Source organism: Rhynchophorus ferrugineus, unplaced genomic scaffold (assembly GCF_030347505.1).
Source record: "Rhynchophorus ferrugineus isolate W39M unplaced genomic scaffold, kcgeb_rfMv2 rfM3, whole genome shotgun sequence".
NCBI lineage: Eukaryota > Metazoa > Arthropoda > Insecta > Coleoptera > Curculionidae > Rhynchophorus > Rhynchophorus ferrugineus.
In genome coordinates this window covers 60,470,522-60,488,995 of record NW_027472582.1, presented here as the reverse complement: position 1 = coordinate 60,488,995, position 18,474 = coordinate 60,470,522, and the positions used below count along the sequence as shown (strand labels likewise).

Genomic DNA, 18,474 nt, shown 5'->3' with positions numbered 1-18,474 from the left:
TCCACATTTTGGTCTATAGTTTTCATTTTTAAAATGATTACAAACTTTACTTATTACACTAATGAATTAAATTACACAGAATAATCCAAAGTAATTGTCAAATATATATATATATATATATATATATATATATATATATATATATATATATATATATACCGAAACACTTGACGTAAATAAACAACACAAATTATATCACCTAAAAATGGCCGTTAACTGCTTAGGTTAGAATTATTAATACCGAAGCCGAATGAGCGAGAAACACACATATAGCTGTTGCATTTTTCATTTATATTTGGCCCCATAACGGGGATTCCGAAAAGCTTAAACGTGGGATCCGATTGTTCCATATAACTTTCACTTCTAAATTTCTTTATTCTATGGTTTATTGTTAGAAAAACAACATAACAGTAAATGTCTTTTCTAAGTATCTTCATTTAAAATACAATTACATCATATGAGATTGATGGATGAAAATGATAAGAGGTAATAATTGTTTCACTCTTCATATATATTTGTATAGGTTTTAGATTTATTTTCTACTATAAACACATCAACATTAGTTTACAGTTCTTATGCAGTCTGATAAGTCTTTAAAGTCAGTCAAAAGTCATTACGCCTTCAAAATGAAAATTCTAGAAGGTCATTTTCTCATATCTTTCTTTTTTATTCTCAAAAAGTAAATTATGGTGATGAAATGGTTCAATTTAGTGACGTGAATGTCGTTTGTAGGATGACATATTTCCTGTGGCGACATTGCTGTGGAAATAAACATCGACCATAAAACAATTCTGAAGTACTTATATTTAACCAAACTAAGTCATTTCCGAATCACTGTTGAAAGGAACCTAAATCGAAACGATAGTAAGGAAGAAAGAGACTTGATTGAAAAAGAGGGATAGTTAAGCCATCATGGAATTATAGTTTTATTGGAAAACTGGTAAGAGTTAGTCGATCAAAATGCCAGATATACAATTGATTAATTATTAATTCTAACTATATATATATATATATATATATATATATATATATATATATATATATATATATATATATGAATAAATTTGAATCGAAAATCATTAAAAAAATAAAAAATCAAAAGTAAAATAAAATGAAATATTTGTAGTCCATATGTATATGAGTCTGTATTTATTTTCAAGTTGCTAAAGTCATTAAAAGGAATAATTAAGGAAAACTACAAATATAAATAAAATGCCCTATCAACATATAATATATACTTATCAAAACAACGAAAAACTTGTTAAACTGAAGGTAACGAAAGAATATATAAAAATGCTTTTTAATTATTGTTAATTTTATGTTTCTTCGAATTTTTTGATTGTCTAACATCATCAAGTAAAACAAAAATAATGTAAATGTACTGAAAGTTAATCAGCTCATTTGCTAATTCCCGCTATAATTGGAGGGTAAGCCTTGTTAGGTTTTTAAAAGCAAAAAAAATATTATCAGTCAAAGTTCAGAAAAATATACAATTTAAATAATTAAAACAAAACCACGGTAGGACTAATGTTAATAAAAAATATATATCCATATCCCAATATAACAGTTCAATTGAAAAGTTCCCGGCCTATCATAGTAAAACACATTTTTTTGGCAAAATTAGTTTTTTTTATTCAACATAATTCGCTTCAAGGGTGATACACTGATTATAGAGACCCTCCAATTTTGCGATACCATTTTTGTAGTGCGATTTGTCCTTTGCTTCAAAATAGGCCTCAGTTTCGGCGATCACCTCGTCATTCGACGAAAATTTCTTCCCAGCGAGTATTCTTTTGAGATCTGAGAACAGGAAATAATCGCTGGGGCCAGATCTGGAGAATGCGGTGAATGAGGAAGCAATTCGAAGCCCAATTCATGGATTTTTACCATCGTTTTCACTGACTTGTGACACGGTGAATTGTCTTGGTGAAGCAGCACTTACTTTTTTTTCCAAAGGCCGCCGTTTTTCGGCAATTTCGTCCTTCAAATGATCCAATAATGCTATTTCCTTCCTGTTTCAACGTAGTCAATGAAAATTATTCTATGCCCATCCCAAAATACAGATGCCATAGCCTTGCCAGCCGACTCTTGCGTTTTTCCACGCTTTGGAGTGGGTTCATCGTGTGCAGTCCACTCGGATGACTGTCGATTGAACTTTGGAGTGAAATGATAGAGCCATGTTTCATCCATTGTCACATATCGACACAAAAACTCGGGTTTACTACGCTTGATCATCTTCACTGCTCCGAATCATCAACTCGTCGTTGTTTTTGGTCAAAAATGAGCTCGCGCGTCATCCACTTTGCACAGAGGTTTCTCATACCCAAATATTCGTGAATGATATGATGTATACGTTCAGTTGATATCTTTAGAGTGTCTGCTATTTCATTCAATTTCAACTTACGGCCATTAGAAATTATTTTGTGGTTTTTTTAAATGTTTTCGTCGGTAAAAACTTCTTTTGGGCGCCCACTGCGTTTACCTTCTTCGGTGCTCATTTCACCACGTCTAAACTTAGCATTACCAATCCTTGATGGTTGAATTTCCTGGGACAGTGTCCGGAAACTCGGCATCATGCCATGTTTTTGCTTCAACTGAGTTTTCTCCCTTCAAAAAGCAATATTTTATCAACAAGCGAAATTCCTTTTTATCCACTTTCTTGACAATAACAAAAGTTGCTTCACCAAATTGCTATAATTCATAAACTAATGATCCGATAGCTGTCAAATTTATACACGCATCTTTTGATGGGTTAGATTTTTGGGTTACGGCTAACTAAAAAACATACAGATTTAATTCTAGTAGCGCCATCTATGTGTCAGACCGAGGACTTTTCAATTGAGTTGTCATTGTTGGCCAAATAATATCATATATTTAATAATAATGTATTCTCAAGGTATCAAGTATCAAGCATTATTAAATCGTTATATTCAATAACTAAGTTAAGAAAGAAATATTTAATTATTTTAATAAAATAAATTAATTTTCAATATGGACAGGTCGATGTTGAAAGAAAATAAGTTAATCAGCGAAAGATAATCTGCTTTAAAATCGCAGTAAGATTAATTGCAATAGAATAACATGTTCACGTCCATATCATCCAATTTGAATTGAAATATGGTTATCATCATTGATATGTGTTAGCCATCTGAACATCACTTAAAAAATTTAGCTTAATATCTAGCAACAAATTAGATTTACTTTTTGTATATGTCACAAACTTATATTATTATTTTTGTATTGTTTGGGCTCGGTATTGACTTCAAAGTGGTCAATTGGTAGTAGTTAAATAGTGTTTATAACAATGTACATAGAAAAATAGGCTTAGATAGGTATTAAGCTAAAATGTGTGTATATAGTAGAATATAAAATACGTGTAGTGGACAAGTTAAATAAGTTTTTTGTTTAATTTTATTTAGTCATTACAACGATTATTATTTTGATTTATATTTCACCATAGAAGCAATCGTCTATATTGTTTCTACAAGGTCTTATACGCTATAGCCGGACAAAAGAAGAACATTTTTATTACGTATTGTGATTAGAGGTGACAAGTGTATCTACAATAATAATCTCAAGCACAAAAATTACATGTTAGTTCAGAAGATACATTCATTGACATTGATACCGAAGTGCAATATTCATAGCCATAAAGTCCTGCAGTGTATGTGTTGGGATCAGCAAGGTTTAGTGTATTACCGAAACCGAATGAAACTGTTACAGCAGATTAGGGATGGCGGAAAAGTATGAATATTTATCTTAGCTGATATTTTCTCAAAATAAATTAAATATATTTTAAAATTGGTACTCAATTTTAAATGTTTAAGATATTTTAGTGCTTAAATATAAAGGTACACTAAAAGTATTATTACTTTTTAAGATATTTAGGATATTATTTCTAGGCTAGTATTTCAATATTTTTATTTTTCCTTAAAAATATATCGATATTTTTTAAAAAAGTTGGATATTCGAATATAACAAATTTGAGACATAATCTAAAATATTTTTCCGAGAAGACGTTTACAGTATTTTTAGTTTATTATTCTAATTAACTTCTTATATTTTAATTAATTAACAGCTGTCTTTAACAACATAATCGAAACAAAGGTACAGTAAAAAATACATTGTAAACGTTTTTTTACTCAACAATTAAATTTTATAGGTTACAATTAGATCGTTTTACGTACATATTTTCAGTTTGCACATAACAGCACAATTATACCATCGACGCTTATTATTGTACGTTATACAGAATTTCCATCGGTAGTTGTATTTTCATTCAACTTATGAAAATATCTCAGAGATGGCAGGTGTAAAATTGAACAAACTAAACACGGTAATATTAGTTTTGAATATTGTCGTAGTGTATAGTAAGAAATATCACCCAGAAACATTTCTCAATGTGGTAAGTATGGAATCATTTGACATTTGCGTACAAATTATATGTTTAGTAATTATCTTCCGAGTGAAATTTGTTAGAGTGTGTCTTGTATGAAGAAATATTAGATATAGGAAGCATGAGTTCTCTCACTGAGAAAATAATCATCAATCCATAGCTGACTGGAAGATTGTCTACTTTTATACTTAGTCAACACACTACTGTTGGTGGTGCAAGATTTTAAATATTTCCGCCAAATCTCGTCAGTAGTCGTTGTGGTCTTAAATAATGTAGGTTTTTTATTTTCAGTTTGCTCTCTTTGACCTTTAAACATTTTTATATTTTATATTTTTGGAGCTGATCTGTAGTTAAAAGGTCGTTACAGAAATCTGTGAAGGATTAATGTCTAACCAACTAGTCTCCGTTTCTAGATTTGTTCCTCAACTGAGTATTCATTGCCACATCTTAAACAAGTCACCTCGTTTCTAATACAATCTCGAAGAGAAACATGTGACATTTGACTTAAGCATCGCACTTGAAACACTAAAATATAACGAACTGTACAAAGCCTCATGTCTCGAAGCCATACCGAAGGATTGGCAACATTAATGCTCTCGAGATGTATGCTCTCCAATGAGCCGGATTTTAGTCTTGATAGTAACATTTCATTCAGCAAGAGATCCTGTAGCTTGATGATTCGACTTCTTTATTCAACAATACATACTGTCATCCTTTATCTGGTGTTACTAATCCCAAGTACTTAGACTGGACTACCTGGGTCCTGTTGATATTAAAAATAGCAGGCATCTGTAATCAAAAATTTGATATATTCTTCATTAATTTTCAAGCCATATTGATTTAACTTCTTTGAAAATATTAGTTACTGGTGAATTAAAAAAAGACCGCATATAGTTATGCACGGATTTATCTAAACTTTTGAAACATGATAAAGAAAACAGACGAAAATAATATATAATAGCATTAATGTTCAAAACCGAAGAATAATAAGACAAACTAAATTCACAATTTACTAAGGCAAAGTTAATAAAGCTCTATTTTCAAAAGTGTTTTCATATATTATATGTTTTCTGAAGAACTCATTCCTTTATCTTTTCAGTATACGAACAACCTTATATTAAGAATTATTCAATTTTCATTTCATAAATAGTTTTTTTTTATGAAATTCTATTTCTATGATAATTATGTGTAATCGTATATTTGATAAAAAAATTATAATTGTAAGTAATCATGTATAAACACTTGTTATTTTACATTTACATTTTTTTGGTCAATTAATTAAAATGTACATCAACGGATACACTGTATCGCATAAGGATTATTATATCATCATTTCTGTTTATATATTTGCGTCGTATTTTTACCAATAAACATTACTGACCAAAATACATACAAGCACCTAAAACTCTTACACAGAAACAAAAATAGTTTTTATGTTTCGTCCTAATTGTAATGAAAATATCCAGATGTTGTTGGACGAGATTTTTACGAAATCTTGCTAGACAGTAAAGAAATTGATACTGTAAGCTTTTATTTTAAATTTCCACATATTTTTTCAAGTATACAGTCCTGTCTCCTTATACATCACCATGCAAATATCTCATTATTCAGAAATCGCTTGTAGTTTCGTTGATGACGTGTGCAGCTCTTCGTTTCCGAGCTTCACTGAGGGCCACGGCTAGTAAATGCAGGATAATACTGCCAGGTGCCTAAACCATTCAAATCCGATAGGAGTTCTCGTTCGGCCGTAAACCTATACACGGTTGTAGGCTTGGTACAATGGCAATTGATACTGCAGGAATAACGACTGAACTGGAATTTAGTTCTGAATCTGATTCGAAGAACGAATTCGAATCTGAAATGCTTATCTCCCAGATGGCAAGTAAAAGGCAACTGAGAAGTTGTGTCAAAAAAGAAGAACGACTCACGGAGAATTTAATTTAATTAAGGAATTTAGTGAAGAATTTTAATTAAAGAATTTAATCCTCATGTAGCCTGCATGACTTGTACCGTACACACCTTTTTGAATTGGCATAGCTTCGATTAATTCTCTTTTAAACACTCCCGAGACCTTAGGTGAAAAACTGCGACAAGAACACTGCGTTCGGTAGAATAACGTTAGCCAGAACTGTGTCACAGCAGGCTCCGAAGTAATATTGCGCGGTAGCTAGAGTTCTATAAACCCTCATAATATCGCCGTGACTCACGCTGCGACCCCTCACCAAGCTCCGTCACATTTTGCGCCTAAAGTTGATTGGAAGAAGTCACAGAATACTAAATTAGATATATTAGGATTCTTTATTAAACATTTGCGTTTTAGCAGCGATTTTTATAAGATACCTATGATATTTCGCAACTATTCGTTAACTTTATTTTCCAACAAATAGCAAACACATAAAATAACAGATGGCCATATTAATATTAGTTGCTTGCATATATTTTTGAACATTGTTTTTGGCAATATTTCCGAAATAACGATGTTGGTTTGGCAGCGATCCGACCATTGTTTCATTTTTACAATTCTGCAGTAGTTCCAAACGTTGTAGCAGACAAGCCATGCCATCGATCTGAACAAGTGGTAGTTAGAACGCGATTTGCATCTCTTACGAATTATGTTAGTGCCAGTCTTTTTTCAACAAATTCCATTTGTTCAATTGACGTCGGCCGATCTTTGTAGTAACAACTTCATTCTTCACTCTACTTTATAGATAAAGATATTCCACTTTAGTGTCTGCACTAAGCGATAACTTTTTGCGCTTGGGATTATCTTAGCAGCACAATTGATTCATCACATTAGTGTAATCAGTACATTTCTGGGTGTATATGTTCAATCTTAACAGGTCAATTGAAAAGTCCCCGGCCTACCATAATAAAACACATATTTTTGGCAAAATTAGTTTTTTTATTCAACATAATTCCGTGCAAGGGTGATACACTGATTATAGCGACCCTCCAACTTTTCTATGCAATTTTTGTAGTATGATTTGTCCGTTGCTTCAAAATAGGCCTCAGTATCGGCGATCACCTCTACATTCGACGAAAATTTCTTCCCAGCAAGCATTTTTTTGAATTCTGAGAACAAGAAATAGTCGCTGGGGGCTAGGTCTGGAGAATATGGTGGATAAGGAAGCAATTCTAAACCCAATTCATAGATTTTTGCCATTATTTTCACTGACTTGTGACACGTTGCATTGTCTTGGTGAAGCCATTAGTCAATGAATTTTATTTCATGCGCATCCCAAAATACAGACGCCTAACCTTGCAGCCGACTATTGCGTTTTCCCACGCTTTGGAGCGGGTTCGTCTTGTGCAGTCCACTCGGATAACTGTCGATTAGACTTCAGAGTGAAATGATAGTGCCATGTTTCATCCATTGTCACATATCGACAAAAACTCAGGTTTATTACGCTTGATCATCTTCAAACACTGCTCCGAATCATCAACTCGTCGTTGTTTTTGGTCAAAAGTGAGCTCGCGCGGCACCCACTTTGCACAGAGCTTTCTCATACCCAAATATTCGCGAATGATATGATCTACACGTTCAGTTGATATCTTTAGAGTGTCTGCTATTTCATTCAATTTCAATTTACGGCCATTCAAAAACCATTTTGTGGATTTTTTTAATGTATTCGTCGGTAACAATCTCTTTTGGGCATCCACTGTGTTTACCGTTTTCAGTGCTCATTTCACCACGTCTAAACTTCGCATACCAACCCTTGATGGTTGATTTTCCTGGGGCCGTGTCCGGAAACTCGGCATCAGACCAAGTTTTTGCTTCAACTATATTTTTCCCTTCAAAAAGCAATATTTTATCAACACGCGAAATTCGTTTTTAACCATTTTTTTAACAATAACAAAAGTTGCTTCACAGGAAATGCTATAATTCACAAACTAATGATCAGACAGCTGTCAAATTTATACACGCATCTTTTGAGGGTTAAGGCTAACTGAAAAACATATTGATGTAATTCTAGTAGCACCATCTATGTATCAGACCGGCGACTTTTCAATTGATCTGTTATTATTGAAATTTTCGTTATGTATCGCCACTTTATTTTTATTTAAAGGAACAAAAAATCAGATATCATGGCTATCCGGCCGAAGTTTATCAGATTGAGACCGAAGATGATTACTTAATACCATTCTATAGAATTCCATATAGTCCCTATAGGGGCAATCGAAACGTGAAGAACAAAAGCATCGTAATTTTGATGCATGGCATGGGCGGATGTCCAGAAAATTTCATGGTTCTTGGTAGACAGTCGCTTCCATATTATTTTTCTGACAAAGGATTGGACGTATGGTTATTTTCGTCTCGTGGTACCTCAAGCCCTTTTAAGAAGATGCACAAATATTTAGATTGGAATGATGGTCCAGAATACTGGAAATTCAGGTCTTGTGTTAAAATCGAAATAAACGATTATTATATAAATACATTTTTATTTTAGTTGCCATGACATAGCTATTCACGACTTATCAGCCGCCATCGACTTCGCAATAAGCCACAGTGATCAAAAAAAAGTATTTTTAGTTGGCCACTCCGCTGGTGGTACCAACATGTACACACTTCTTGCAGAGAAGCCAGAATATAATGATAAAGTGAAAATTGGAGTTAGTTGGGGGAATGCGATGATCCTGAAGAGATTTGATTTTCCCTTGGGTTTATTTTGTGTCAGTTTTGGAGATTTGTTGAAGGTAATCAATTCATTAGAATTTTTAAAAAAATTAAAAATATATATTTATTATAATTAATTAATACAGTGGTTATATATGCTCTGGGAAAAAATGTTTTCTGTGAGTTAGTTTAACGGTCTAAGTTACATTAAAACGCACCATACTATTTTCGACTTACTCTTTGCGCATGATCTAATTTCCGGTATGTCTATTTCTGGAATGTTCATAGAGAAGGTTAGATTAAGTACTTTAGGATAACTTACGTTATAAATTGTTAAAGTTATTTTGAAGAAAAATTGCAGTAGACAATATGAAATTGCTTTTTAGAATTAAAGGTTTATTAGAAAAAAATATAGTTTTAGAAGAATTAATAATTTTGCTTTTAATACTTTTATAACATTAATATTTAAATTGCTTTCGACGTGTCGCTAATTTTGTTGATGAACTAGTTAGTAATCAAAAAGAAAAACTCTATTAAAGTAAACATACATATGTGAGGCAACAAAATTAAAAACTATATATACACACTTAAATTATTTATTATTTATTCAAGATAATGTATGTATTACATAATGCTCAAGATATTCAAGAACTCGATGCAAAAGAACAGACTTTTTTAACTCTACAGGTAGAAGTACAGTATAATATACAGTACTGAAATAATCATATAATGCATAAGTTTTAAACACTTTTTAAAGTTAAATGATTTGCAGATAGTGGAAAACTCGATATGTATACATTATGGGTATAATTATTGTGATCAGTTCTTGTTAGGATAAGTATTCAATTGGTAAAAGCAAAGAGATTGCCTTATTAAATACTGTAGTCTTGAACGATACTGACTTTGAACTGTTTTGAACTCAATGTTGTTGTATTATTTTATTTGTTGCGGTAATTTGTCATAAGACAGCTTTATTCATATGGAAATAAGTTACAATCGATGAAAGGGTTTTAATTAAAAAAACTATTAGTTTGCTTTTAAAATCTGATTTATTCAAGGAAAAAAGAGATTAATGGTTGAACGGAGATACAAATGGACACTGAGGGTAAAACAGACCAACCTGTTTCAGCAGGTAATTAGAAAAACAGATGTGCGGATAGTCTAAGCCATATTATATAACACCTTCGTTCTAAAAGAACGGCCACAGGGATGTAAGTGGTCGTTATTCCGTCTGGACAGATTAAAGTTCTTATAAAAATTGTTTTTGAGCATCGATTGTGCCTTCGTCCACCAGTGTGCCATTATTTCTTGAACATATTTAAAATGGTGATTTTTCCACCCAATGGTTTTCTCGCTTTGGTGACTCCAGATTCTAATCTACGTTTATGGCTGAATCTGCATTTGGTGGCCGCTCACCTTGAATTACAAGCTTCTGTTCAAATTCCAATAAACTGTGTTGATTTACAGCAACTTCAGTCCACTTTTGGCGGTCTTATATCTTGAACTGTGATGAATATGCCGAGAATCCACCGACTAAGGTATTGGTCAAAGCTTAAATATTTCCCACTTGGAATAGCTTATGAATAAGGGTCATTGAGGACCTTCAATACACCTTTTCTGGCCTTAGAACATTAGCTGCGATATTTTTACCAGAACACAACATTGAGAAACCCTTCGAATAATTGGAATAGTTTATGGCTAGTGGTCGTTCAGCGCCTTAAATCCACCTTTTGTTACCTTACAGCTTGATTTGACTAGACCAAGAAACGCTTCGAGTAACTGCGGTTGCCGATTCAACGCCAACCTGTCTTCTTTTCTTGAGAGTTACTTCGTTACTTTATTGGACTTCGGTTAATTCAATAAATTCAAACGAGCTTTATGATCTTCCCGGAATCAAGCGACTGCGCCGGTGGCAATTTATAAATAAAAAAAAAAACTATTATTTTATAGTAATATTATAACAATATTTTTTTATAAATCACTTTTTTAATAATAAAGAGTAACTTCATTATTTTAACAAACCTAAACTCACTTAAAACCTTCAACGTAACCCTTACTTGCAAACATTTTCATATGCGTCTCTCACTGGGATATCAGGAATGACATCATCATGCCGGAGACGAAGCATGGACAAAGAGTAAATTCATTAAAATGTGGTGCGTTTTTATGTAAGTCCTAAAGAAGTCAACACAACTAGTATAATTAGTTGGAAAAAAATAATTTCTTCAAAGCGTTTCGTTTTCTCCAGTTATAAAATTGTCATAATTTAATCAATATTATATCTAACACTTTGATCGACGATCTTTTACCACGCTTGTGGTGAAACTATAAGAACGTTGCTTTAGATTTTCTGGGATTTTTGGGCGAAAAATATGTATTTAAAAGCATTAAGAGAGTTTTGCATTAGCTGAAATATATTGTACCGAATATACAGCACTAAATTTCAAAATATATGGCGGATGAATAGAAACAGATATAACGACTTAATTAAATTAAATAAAAGTACCGTCCTTTGCTGTAAACAATCTTCCAGAATGATTCGGGAAACAGTTGGATTCTAGGCTAAGAAAAACGTGAACCATTATGATTTGATTCCATTTAATTTAATTTAATTTAATTTAATGGATTAGCTAATTTTAAATATGTTATTATTTTTGTCAATATGGAAATCGCTTTTCTAAAAAACTATAATTATGGTTTTTGTATTTAACTTATTTCCATAATTTTCTAATAGTACAATTTCGTGTCTACTCAATGAATTTTAGCAGAATATTAAAATGAAAACACTAAATGTTTAAGACTTAAATACAAAGTTATATTTCACGCAAATAATGTCTTATTGGTTTGTAATTCATCATCCTCGAAACTGAGAGAATATGTTGTTTTCGCTTTAGCATTCATAAATTTAGTTTATTGATATACAGTTAAATGTTCCTTGTTGTTTTGTTGTTAATATTGTTTATGTTTATTATTTAAATTTTTTATTACAATATGTTCATTATGGTGAATGAATTCGATTCAAACTTTATATAATCTATTTTTAATATTTTAGGGCATTGTAAAATATTTTAATATGGGCGAGTTGTTTCCCCAATTACAAATATTAAGACCGTTATTAAGAGAAATGTGTAATGACCCAGAATGGGTAAAGGCTTGTCTTAAAACCTCCTGGTTCATAGGTAGTCAGAGGTCATATATTACGGATCCGAAAGTATGTATTTATCTTATATCATTAATTTGTGTAAATATTTTTCCATTATATATAAAATAACGGGTTGAGGAAAAAGTAATTTAATTTTCTTTTCTGTTTTCCAAAACGAATTTATTCATATACGTATTAAACTCAAATTAGTAATGTGTGTGTCATCTTGGTTAATGACCATTTTTCATAATCATTATTTTGATAGAGTATACATGAGTTGAATTTTTGGTATGAAGATACTAAGAGGAAAAATTTCAGCAAGAAAAATCGCATTTTTTTCAGTCTTTGTTTGGTCTGGCGGAAGGAATTTATAATGAGAATCACTACAATAGTCTATTCAAAGTTTATTTAGTTTACTTTATCTGTATATGCGTCATCGAATTTTGTGACGTAGGAACGTCGCAACGTTGCCGCATCAACTCTGATGTTTAGTTCAGTTTGGTTTTGACATACAACAAAATTCTAATCTAAATAAAATAATTAAACAAAAATGTTATTAGCTGTATTTTATTGTAACGTTATAGTACATATAATGCATATATTATCGAAAGACTTAAAACTACAATTAAGAACACACGTATAATAGTTTGTAAGTTAGGGTTGTGTTTGATTATATTTACATTGACCTCTCTTCCACACCACCCATGATGTGAAGTTCTAGGCGCAATTTTTATGTAGTTCTATCCCCCTGGAGGCCTGATCCACCTAATTTACCCTTTTACTTTTAGTTTTTGTTTCCTTCGATGATGTGTTTATTTATTAAGTCATGATGATATTACTGTATTTGTTCTTCTGCTACTACACCATTCTTAAAAATTAATCACTCAATTCTGCCTACTGCATTTTCCATATCTACAAAACAGTTAGTATTCATTCTCCCTCATACATTCTAACCTAATGCTCATGTTTAATTTTGAACAATTACAATAATATCTGTATACACAAATCTTTCACACACTACAATACCATTTTCTACAGTTATATTCTATTAATTATGTGCATACTGTTAGTTGTTTCCACTTTCATGACTCTGCCTCAGGAATTTCCAGCATTATCACATATCCTGAAAGTTTTCTTTAGCCACTTTCGCTTTCCTATTCACTGTCCAATTCAATCACTAAACTGTTAGTTTTTAATATGTCTAACACATATTCGGGATTCCACCAATTATCAATTACTTCCTCTGTATGCCTTATCGAGTTCATCCAAACCGATGGTGTTATGGTCGACATTGCTTCTTTCCACATATCCAAGCAGTTCTTCATGGAATATCCTTCTCGACCAGCACGTCTATTATAATAAGTCTTTGCTACCCCCCATATCAACTCGACTGGATTGAATATACAGTGTTAGGGAGGAAGTCGTAATACTATATGTCTATATTGTTCAGCCACCTAATCTACTGTATATTTTTTTCGGGCTTTTTTTAAAAAAAAGTATATTGCAAAAAACGCATTGAAACTTTTCATTTATATTTACCTAGTAACAATTTGAAATAGTTCTTTCTTTAACATGGTCTTTTCAAAACTTATTTTATGTACTTTAAGCCATTCCTTAACTGCAGCCTTTGTTGATACACTTGTTGGGATCTTCTCCACCAATATACTAAGATAAGTGAATTGTCCATTAAGTTCTTTAAAACTTCTCCATGGTAGTCACCATTGGACTTAGAGATAAACAATAATTCTGCACCAGGAATAAAAATATTTCATTTATATTCTTGTTTCCAACATGAAGTAGTTTTTCATGACATATAGTTATGCCCGCAATTAATTATCAATAAATGTTATGACTAACATAATCTAATCGATAGTTATTCACATATTTACCTTTTTCCATCAACTTTTGTTGCCTTTACGCTATATTTATTATCATCGTGCCATGAATGACCTAATGTAACATTCTGAAATATCTGTTTTATCTAAATATATAAATTGATATAATAGTTCTTCCTTGATTTTGTTGTATGCTATTAAAAATTGTATTCTTTTGAAATCAATATCTGAAAGTTCCATGAAACTCCTTCATTGGTTATCTTTGCATCACTTAAATCCTATATTACCTAACAGTGTATGAAGGGATGTTCAACATTCCTCAAATAGCTGAATTTTTTTCAGCGTTTTATGGATACTTTCAAAACTAACAAAAAATATTACTCTGAAATAATTATATCAAATTATGTTTCGATCGAAAAAACTACTTATTCTTTTTATACATTTCGTATATTTGAACTCTGATACAGCTAGAATCAAGCTGATCTTGATTCACCATCCGCTTCGCATAAAGATTGTTTCCCTTTGGTGAATTTAAGGTTATATTGTTTTTATTTTTTGAGATATTCAGTGCATCCATCTACAACGCACAAAAAATATTCTCAATAAAAACCGCGCTGATTTGAAGTTCATTAAAACAAAGCCTTGAAACAACGTTTGTCGGTTTATAACCGGTAATTATAATATTTTTAATAATTCTGCGTACGTTTGACAACCGGACAATTTTAACAGGCCAGTTCGGTTTCACGTTTGAACTTATCAGACAGCATTGTGTCTCTTTTTAATTAGAATAAAATGAGAAGGAAAATTTTGTCTGATTCTAAAACGAATTTACAAATTTCGGCAGGCAATACATTACATATATTGATGACGCGGATACAAATAAACTTTGAATAGGCTATAGATATACACATTAATAATTAAATATTAGATCTATATATGTAAAGACTATTGAACTATACTTTAGGATATAGGAGTAATGGTGACCTTAGCGCCCCCGCGTGTGTCAATAAAACAAGCTTTTCATTATATGGATAATCTAATTACAGGTAAATATTAATAAAAATGGTAGACTATAAAATACTAATCTTCTTTTTCAGGTAGATTTCAAAAATTTGATTACGGTACAAAGGAAAATCTGAAACGATATGGCACTCGCCGTCCTCCACTTTATAACACGTCAGCTGTTACTGCACCAATAGCATTCATTTATGGACATTGCGATAGTTTCTTTTTAAAAGGGGTAAAATTATTTTATTTTTTATATTTTTACTTCATTTTATCCTTTTTTCTAAACCGTGTATTTAGCATGATATTGCTCAATAAAATCATTAAATTGTGGTAAGACAAAAGGAGCAGAAACTTTAGCTTAATGAATAAAAAAAAGCAATAATTGTTTAAATGTTGAGGTGAAACAACAGGTCTTGCTGGGTATTAAATTGCATCGGATACGTTTATAACTAACTTCATGTTGAAACCTCATTGACAGGCATCACTTTTCAGTGTAAATAAAACATGTTTTCGCTTCATTGAAAATATCTGAATTTGTACAGAGTAAATCGCATTTGCAGGAAGTTTTACTTTTTTATTTCATTTTGTACAAAAAGGCGAGTAAAGGTTATTGAGTGCTGTGTGAATTTTCTAGAAATCATGCTTCATCGATTGCAACATATAAATACTAGTTTCAACGTTTTAAAAGTGTTAATTTTGACACCAAAGACGAACGGCGTTCCGGACTAAAACTCAAGAAGAATATGCTGAATTCGTGGTAGTAACACATGAAACTATTACCAATCGCTTGAAAAACATGGTAATGATCGGAAAGCTTCGATATTTTGTGCGAAATAACTTATCTAATTAATTTGTCTTCTCTTCACTGATTCTCAGTAAGAAAAGGCTAAAATATTGACAACTAATAGATCGTTTGCTATTGTAAATCTCAACAGGGTGCAGTTAGAGCAAGTTCCAGAGTTCAAGTACTTGGGGATCAGTAATACAAAAAAAGAAATCAAATCAACCAAGCCGGAGGGCCTTTTGCTTCTCTTAAATAGTGCATAGTCGAAGAGAGAAACATTTACAATTAGGACTAAAATTCTGTTTATTTCAATCCTTTTGAATGAATCCGAAACTTGGAAACTGTTACAGCCTGACATTTATAAGCTTGAAGTATTCCAAAAGCAATTCTTAAGTCGAATTCTATATGTTTCTCTCCAAGATCGTGTTAGATCCAGCCGTTATTTTAAAATGAGACATTCAGTTTACAGTTAGAGAGCAAACCTGGTGACGCCATTACCATGGTTTAGGCATGCCTATCAAGTGAAGGTTGATATGAGTCCGTAACGATTTCTGTGGCGAAATCATTCTTTTAGATGAAATACGCAGCAAGCAGTTCCAAGAGATATATGTTTCTACGAGGGTGGTTCAAATATAATGGAGACAAATGCTGTAGATGGCGCGCATGTAGGTTTTGAATGTCGTGGCTTGATTATGTAATAGCTGGGTCCGTTACGAACAGTGCGGCATAGTTTTCATCGGGAGCGCAACCTCATCGCTTTTTAATGTGGAAAGGCTTTAAATGGATATAAAATATGCGTTTACGAAATCAGTTCGACAGTGAATGCCTGAGTAGGGCTGCCTTGATTAAATGGACCAAAGCATTCAAGGATGGCCGTGAAACTGTCGAGGATGAGCCGCATGATCGTCGACCGCGAACCAGCATCACACCAGACAATATTCGGAATAGGATGGTTTACAATAGGATGAATGTTCGAGACATTTCGGCTGAACTCGGCATCAGTATTGGTAGTGTAGAGTCTATCATCCACGAATACCTTCAATATCGCAAAATAACGGTGCAATGGGTTCCTAAGTTGTTGAACTTTGAACAAACATTTACACGGTTGAAAGTTTGTCGCCGATTACTGAGTCGATACGAGGCGGAGGGGGACGGCTTTTTAAGGCGAATCTTCACTACAGACGAGACATGGGTACACTATTACACTCCCGAAAGCAAAATGTCGTCTAAATAATGAAGGAAGAAGGAGGAAGGTTCTGTGTACGGTGTTCTGGGACCGGAGAGGCGTGCTGTATGTTGAATTACGGCACACCCAACGTACCATTAATGCTGCATACTACTCTAACCTTCTGAAAACACACCTGTAATCCGCTTATCGCTCGAAACGGAGAAGCATTCCAGCACGAAGTGCGATTCTTCTCCAGGATAACGCGCGCCTGCATACCGCGCGTCTCACACTCGGTACAATATCGGAATTAGGGTGGGAAGTATTGGAACACCCCCCTACAGTCGGGGTTTATCACCCAGCGACCACGATATGTTTGGACCACTGAAAGAAGCCCTCGGAGCTCAAAGATTCAACATCGACGACGAGGTAGAGGAGTTCGTGCGCACATACTTGGACAAAATGCGTAATCAGTGAAGGGAAATACCTAGAAAAACTATACTTTTTGTAAATTGTTTCAGTAGTAAATAAACGTGAAAATATTTTTTAGGATTTAATTATATAGCAGAATATTTAATTTACTGCAGCAATCTAGTAAACCCTATTTCGAGCTGATATATTAAGTTACCAAATATTAAAACCACCTTTTTACTAAAACAAATAAAAACATGATATATACTTATTAATATTGATTTTTTTCATTTTCAGGATTATTATGAATCAGCTGAATTGCTCCCCAACGTAGTTACAGTTTACGAAGTGCCATTCAAGAAATATACACACGCTGATTTTATATTGTCACGGAATTCTACCTCTATGACTTATGAACCAACATACAACCTGTTTAAGAACTATGATAATGGAATAATCCCACCGAGGTTCATTCCACCTGCAAATTACACATAAGACATTTGTTGACTGAATGCCTGAAAAATAATTTTAAAAAAACACAGATGCAATGTCTATATTCTTTTTGTTTAACCTTATATCTGAGTTAATCAATTCTTGAATTATCAATAAACTGTTGAACAGTTTTCAATATTGAACAAATTCAATAATAATTTGTTTGTGTAAAACCATTGTAAAACGGGTGTTTTTATATATCTCAGCATTATAAACAAGAAATTGGTTGAATTCGTATCAATATGCTCATTGATGATGTTCAGTCGTTATTTTTCGATATAAAGGTGATTTAAAAGTATATCTTTAATGAGTATCTATTTTGTAGCTTGTTTGTAACTATCGCGTTCGGTTTCGCGTAATGCATTAAAAGCTCTGAATTTGAAATTGCATCGAATTATATTTGTGTTTTCAATTAAGCTTTTAAATGAACTATGAATCTTATCGAACATATTTTAAAAATTTCTGACTTACATTAAGAAAAACTGTAATAATGACAAATATATTAGAATATATAACATTAATTAATTTGTAAGTTGGTGGCTATAAAGTCAATCTCTGATAATAGTTATTCAATGAAACAAAATGCTTCTTATAACTATTCTTTCGAAATAATAAAACTTAAAAAA

The 18,474-nt window shown here is 32.4% G+C and overlaps 1 protein-coding gene across 1 annotated transcript in view; it reads left to right on the top strand.

Moving 5' to 3' along the window:
* LOC143193693 (uncharacterized) overlaps positions 1-17,908 on the top strand; it is a 29,567-nt gene extending 11,659 nt beyond the window's left edge. Inside the window, exons 8-14 of the mRNA XM_076400008.1 lie at positions 4,268-4,405; positions 8,464-8,789; positions 8,845-9,091; positions 12,064-12,222; positions 14,953-15,034; positions 15,086-15,228; positions 17,654-17,908. Coding sequence (XP_076256123.1) covers positions 4,268-4,405; positions 8,464-8,789; positions 8,845-9,091; positions 12,064-12,222; positions 14,953-15,034; positions 15,086-15,228; positions 17,654-17,851 — 1,293 coding nt within the window. The 3' untranslated portion in view covers positions 17,852-17,908. The remainder of the gene's footprint in view (positions 1-4,267; positions 4,406-8,463; positions 8,790-8,844; positions 9,092-12,063; positions 12,223-14,952; positions 15,035-15,085; positions 15,229-17,653) is intronic.
* Positions 17,909-18,474: the final 566 nt, after the last annotated feature.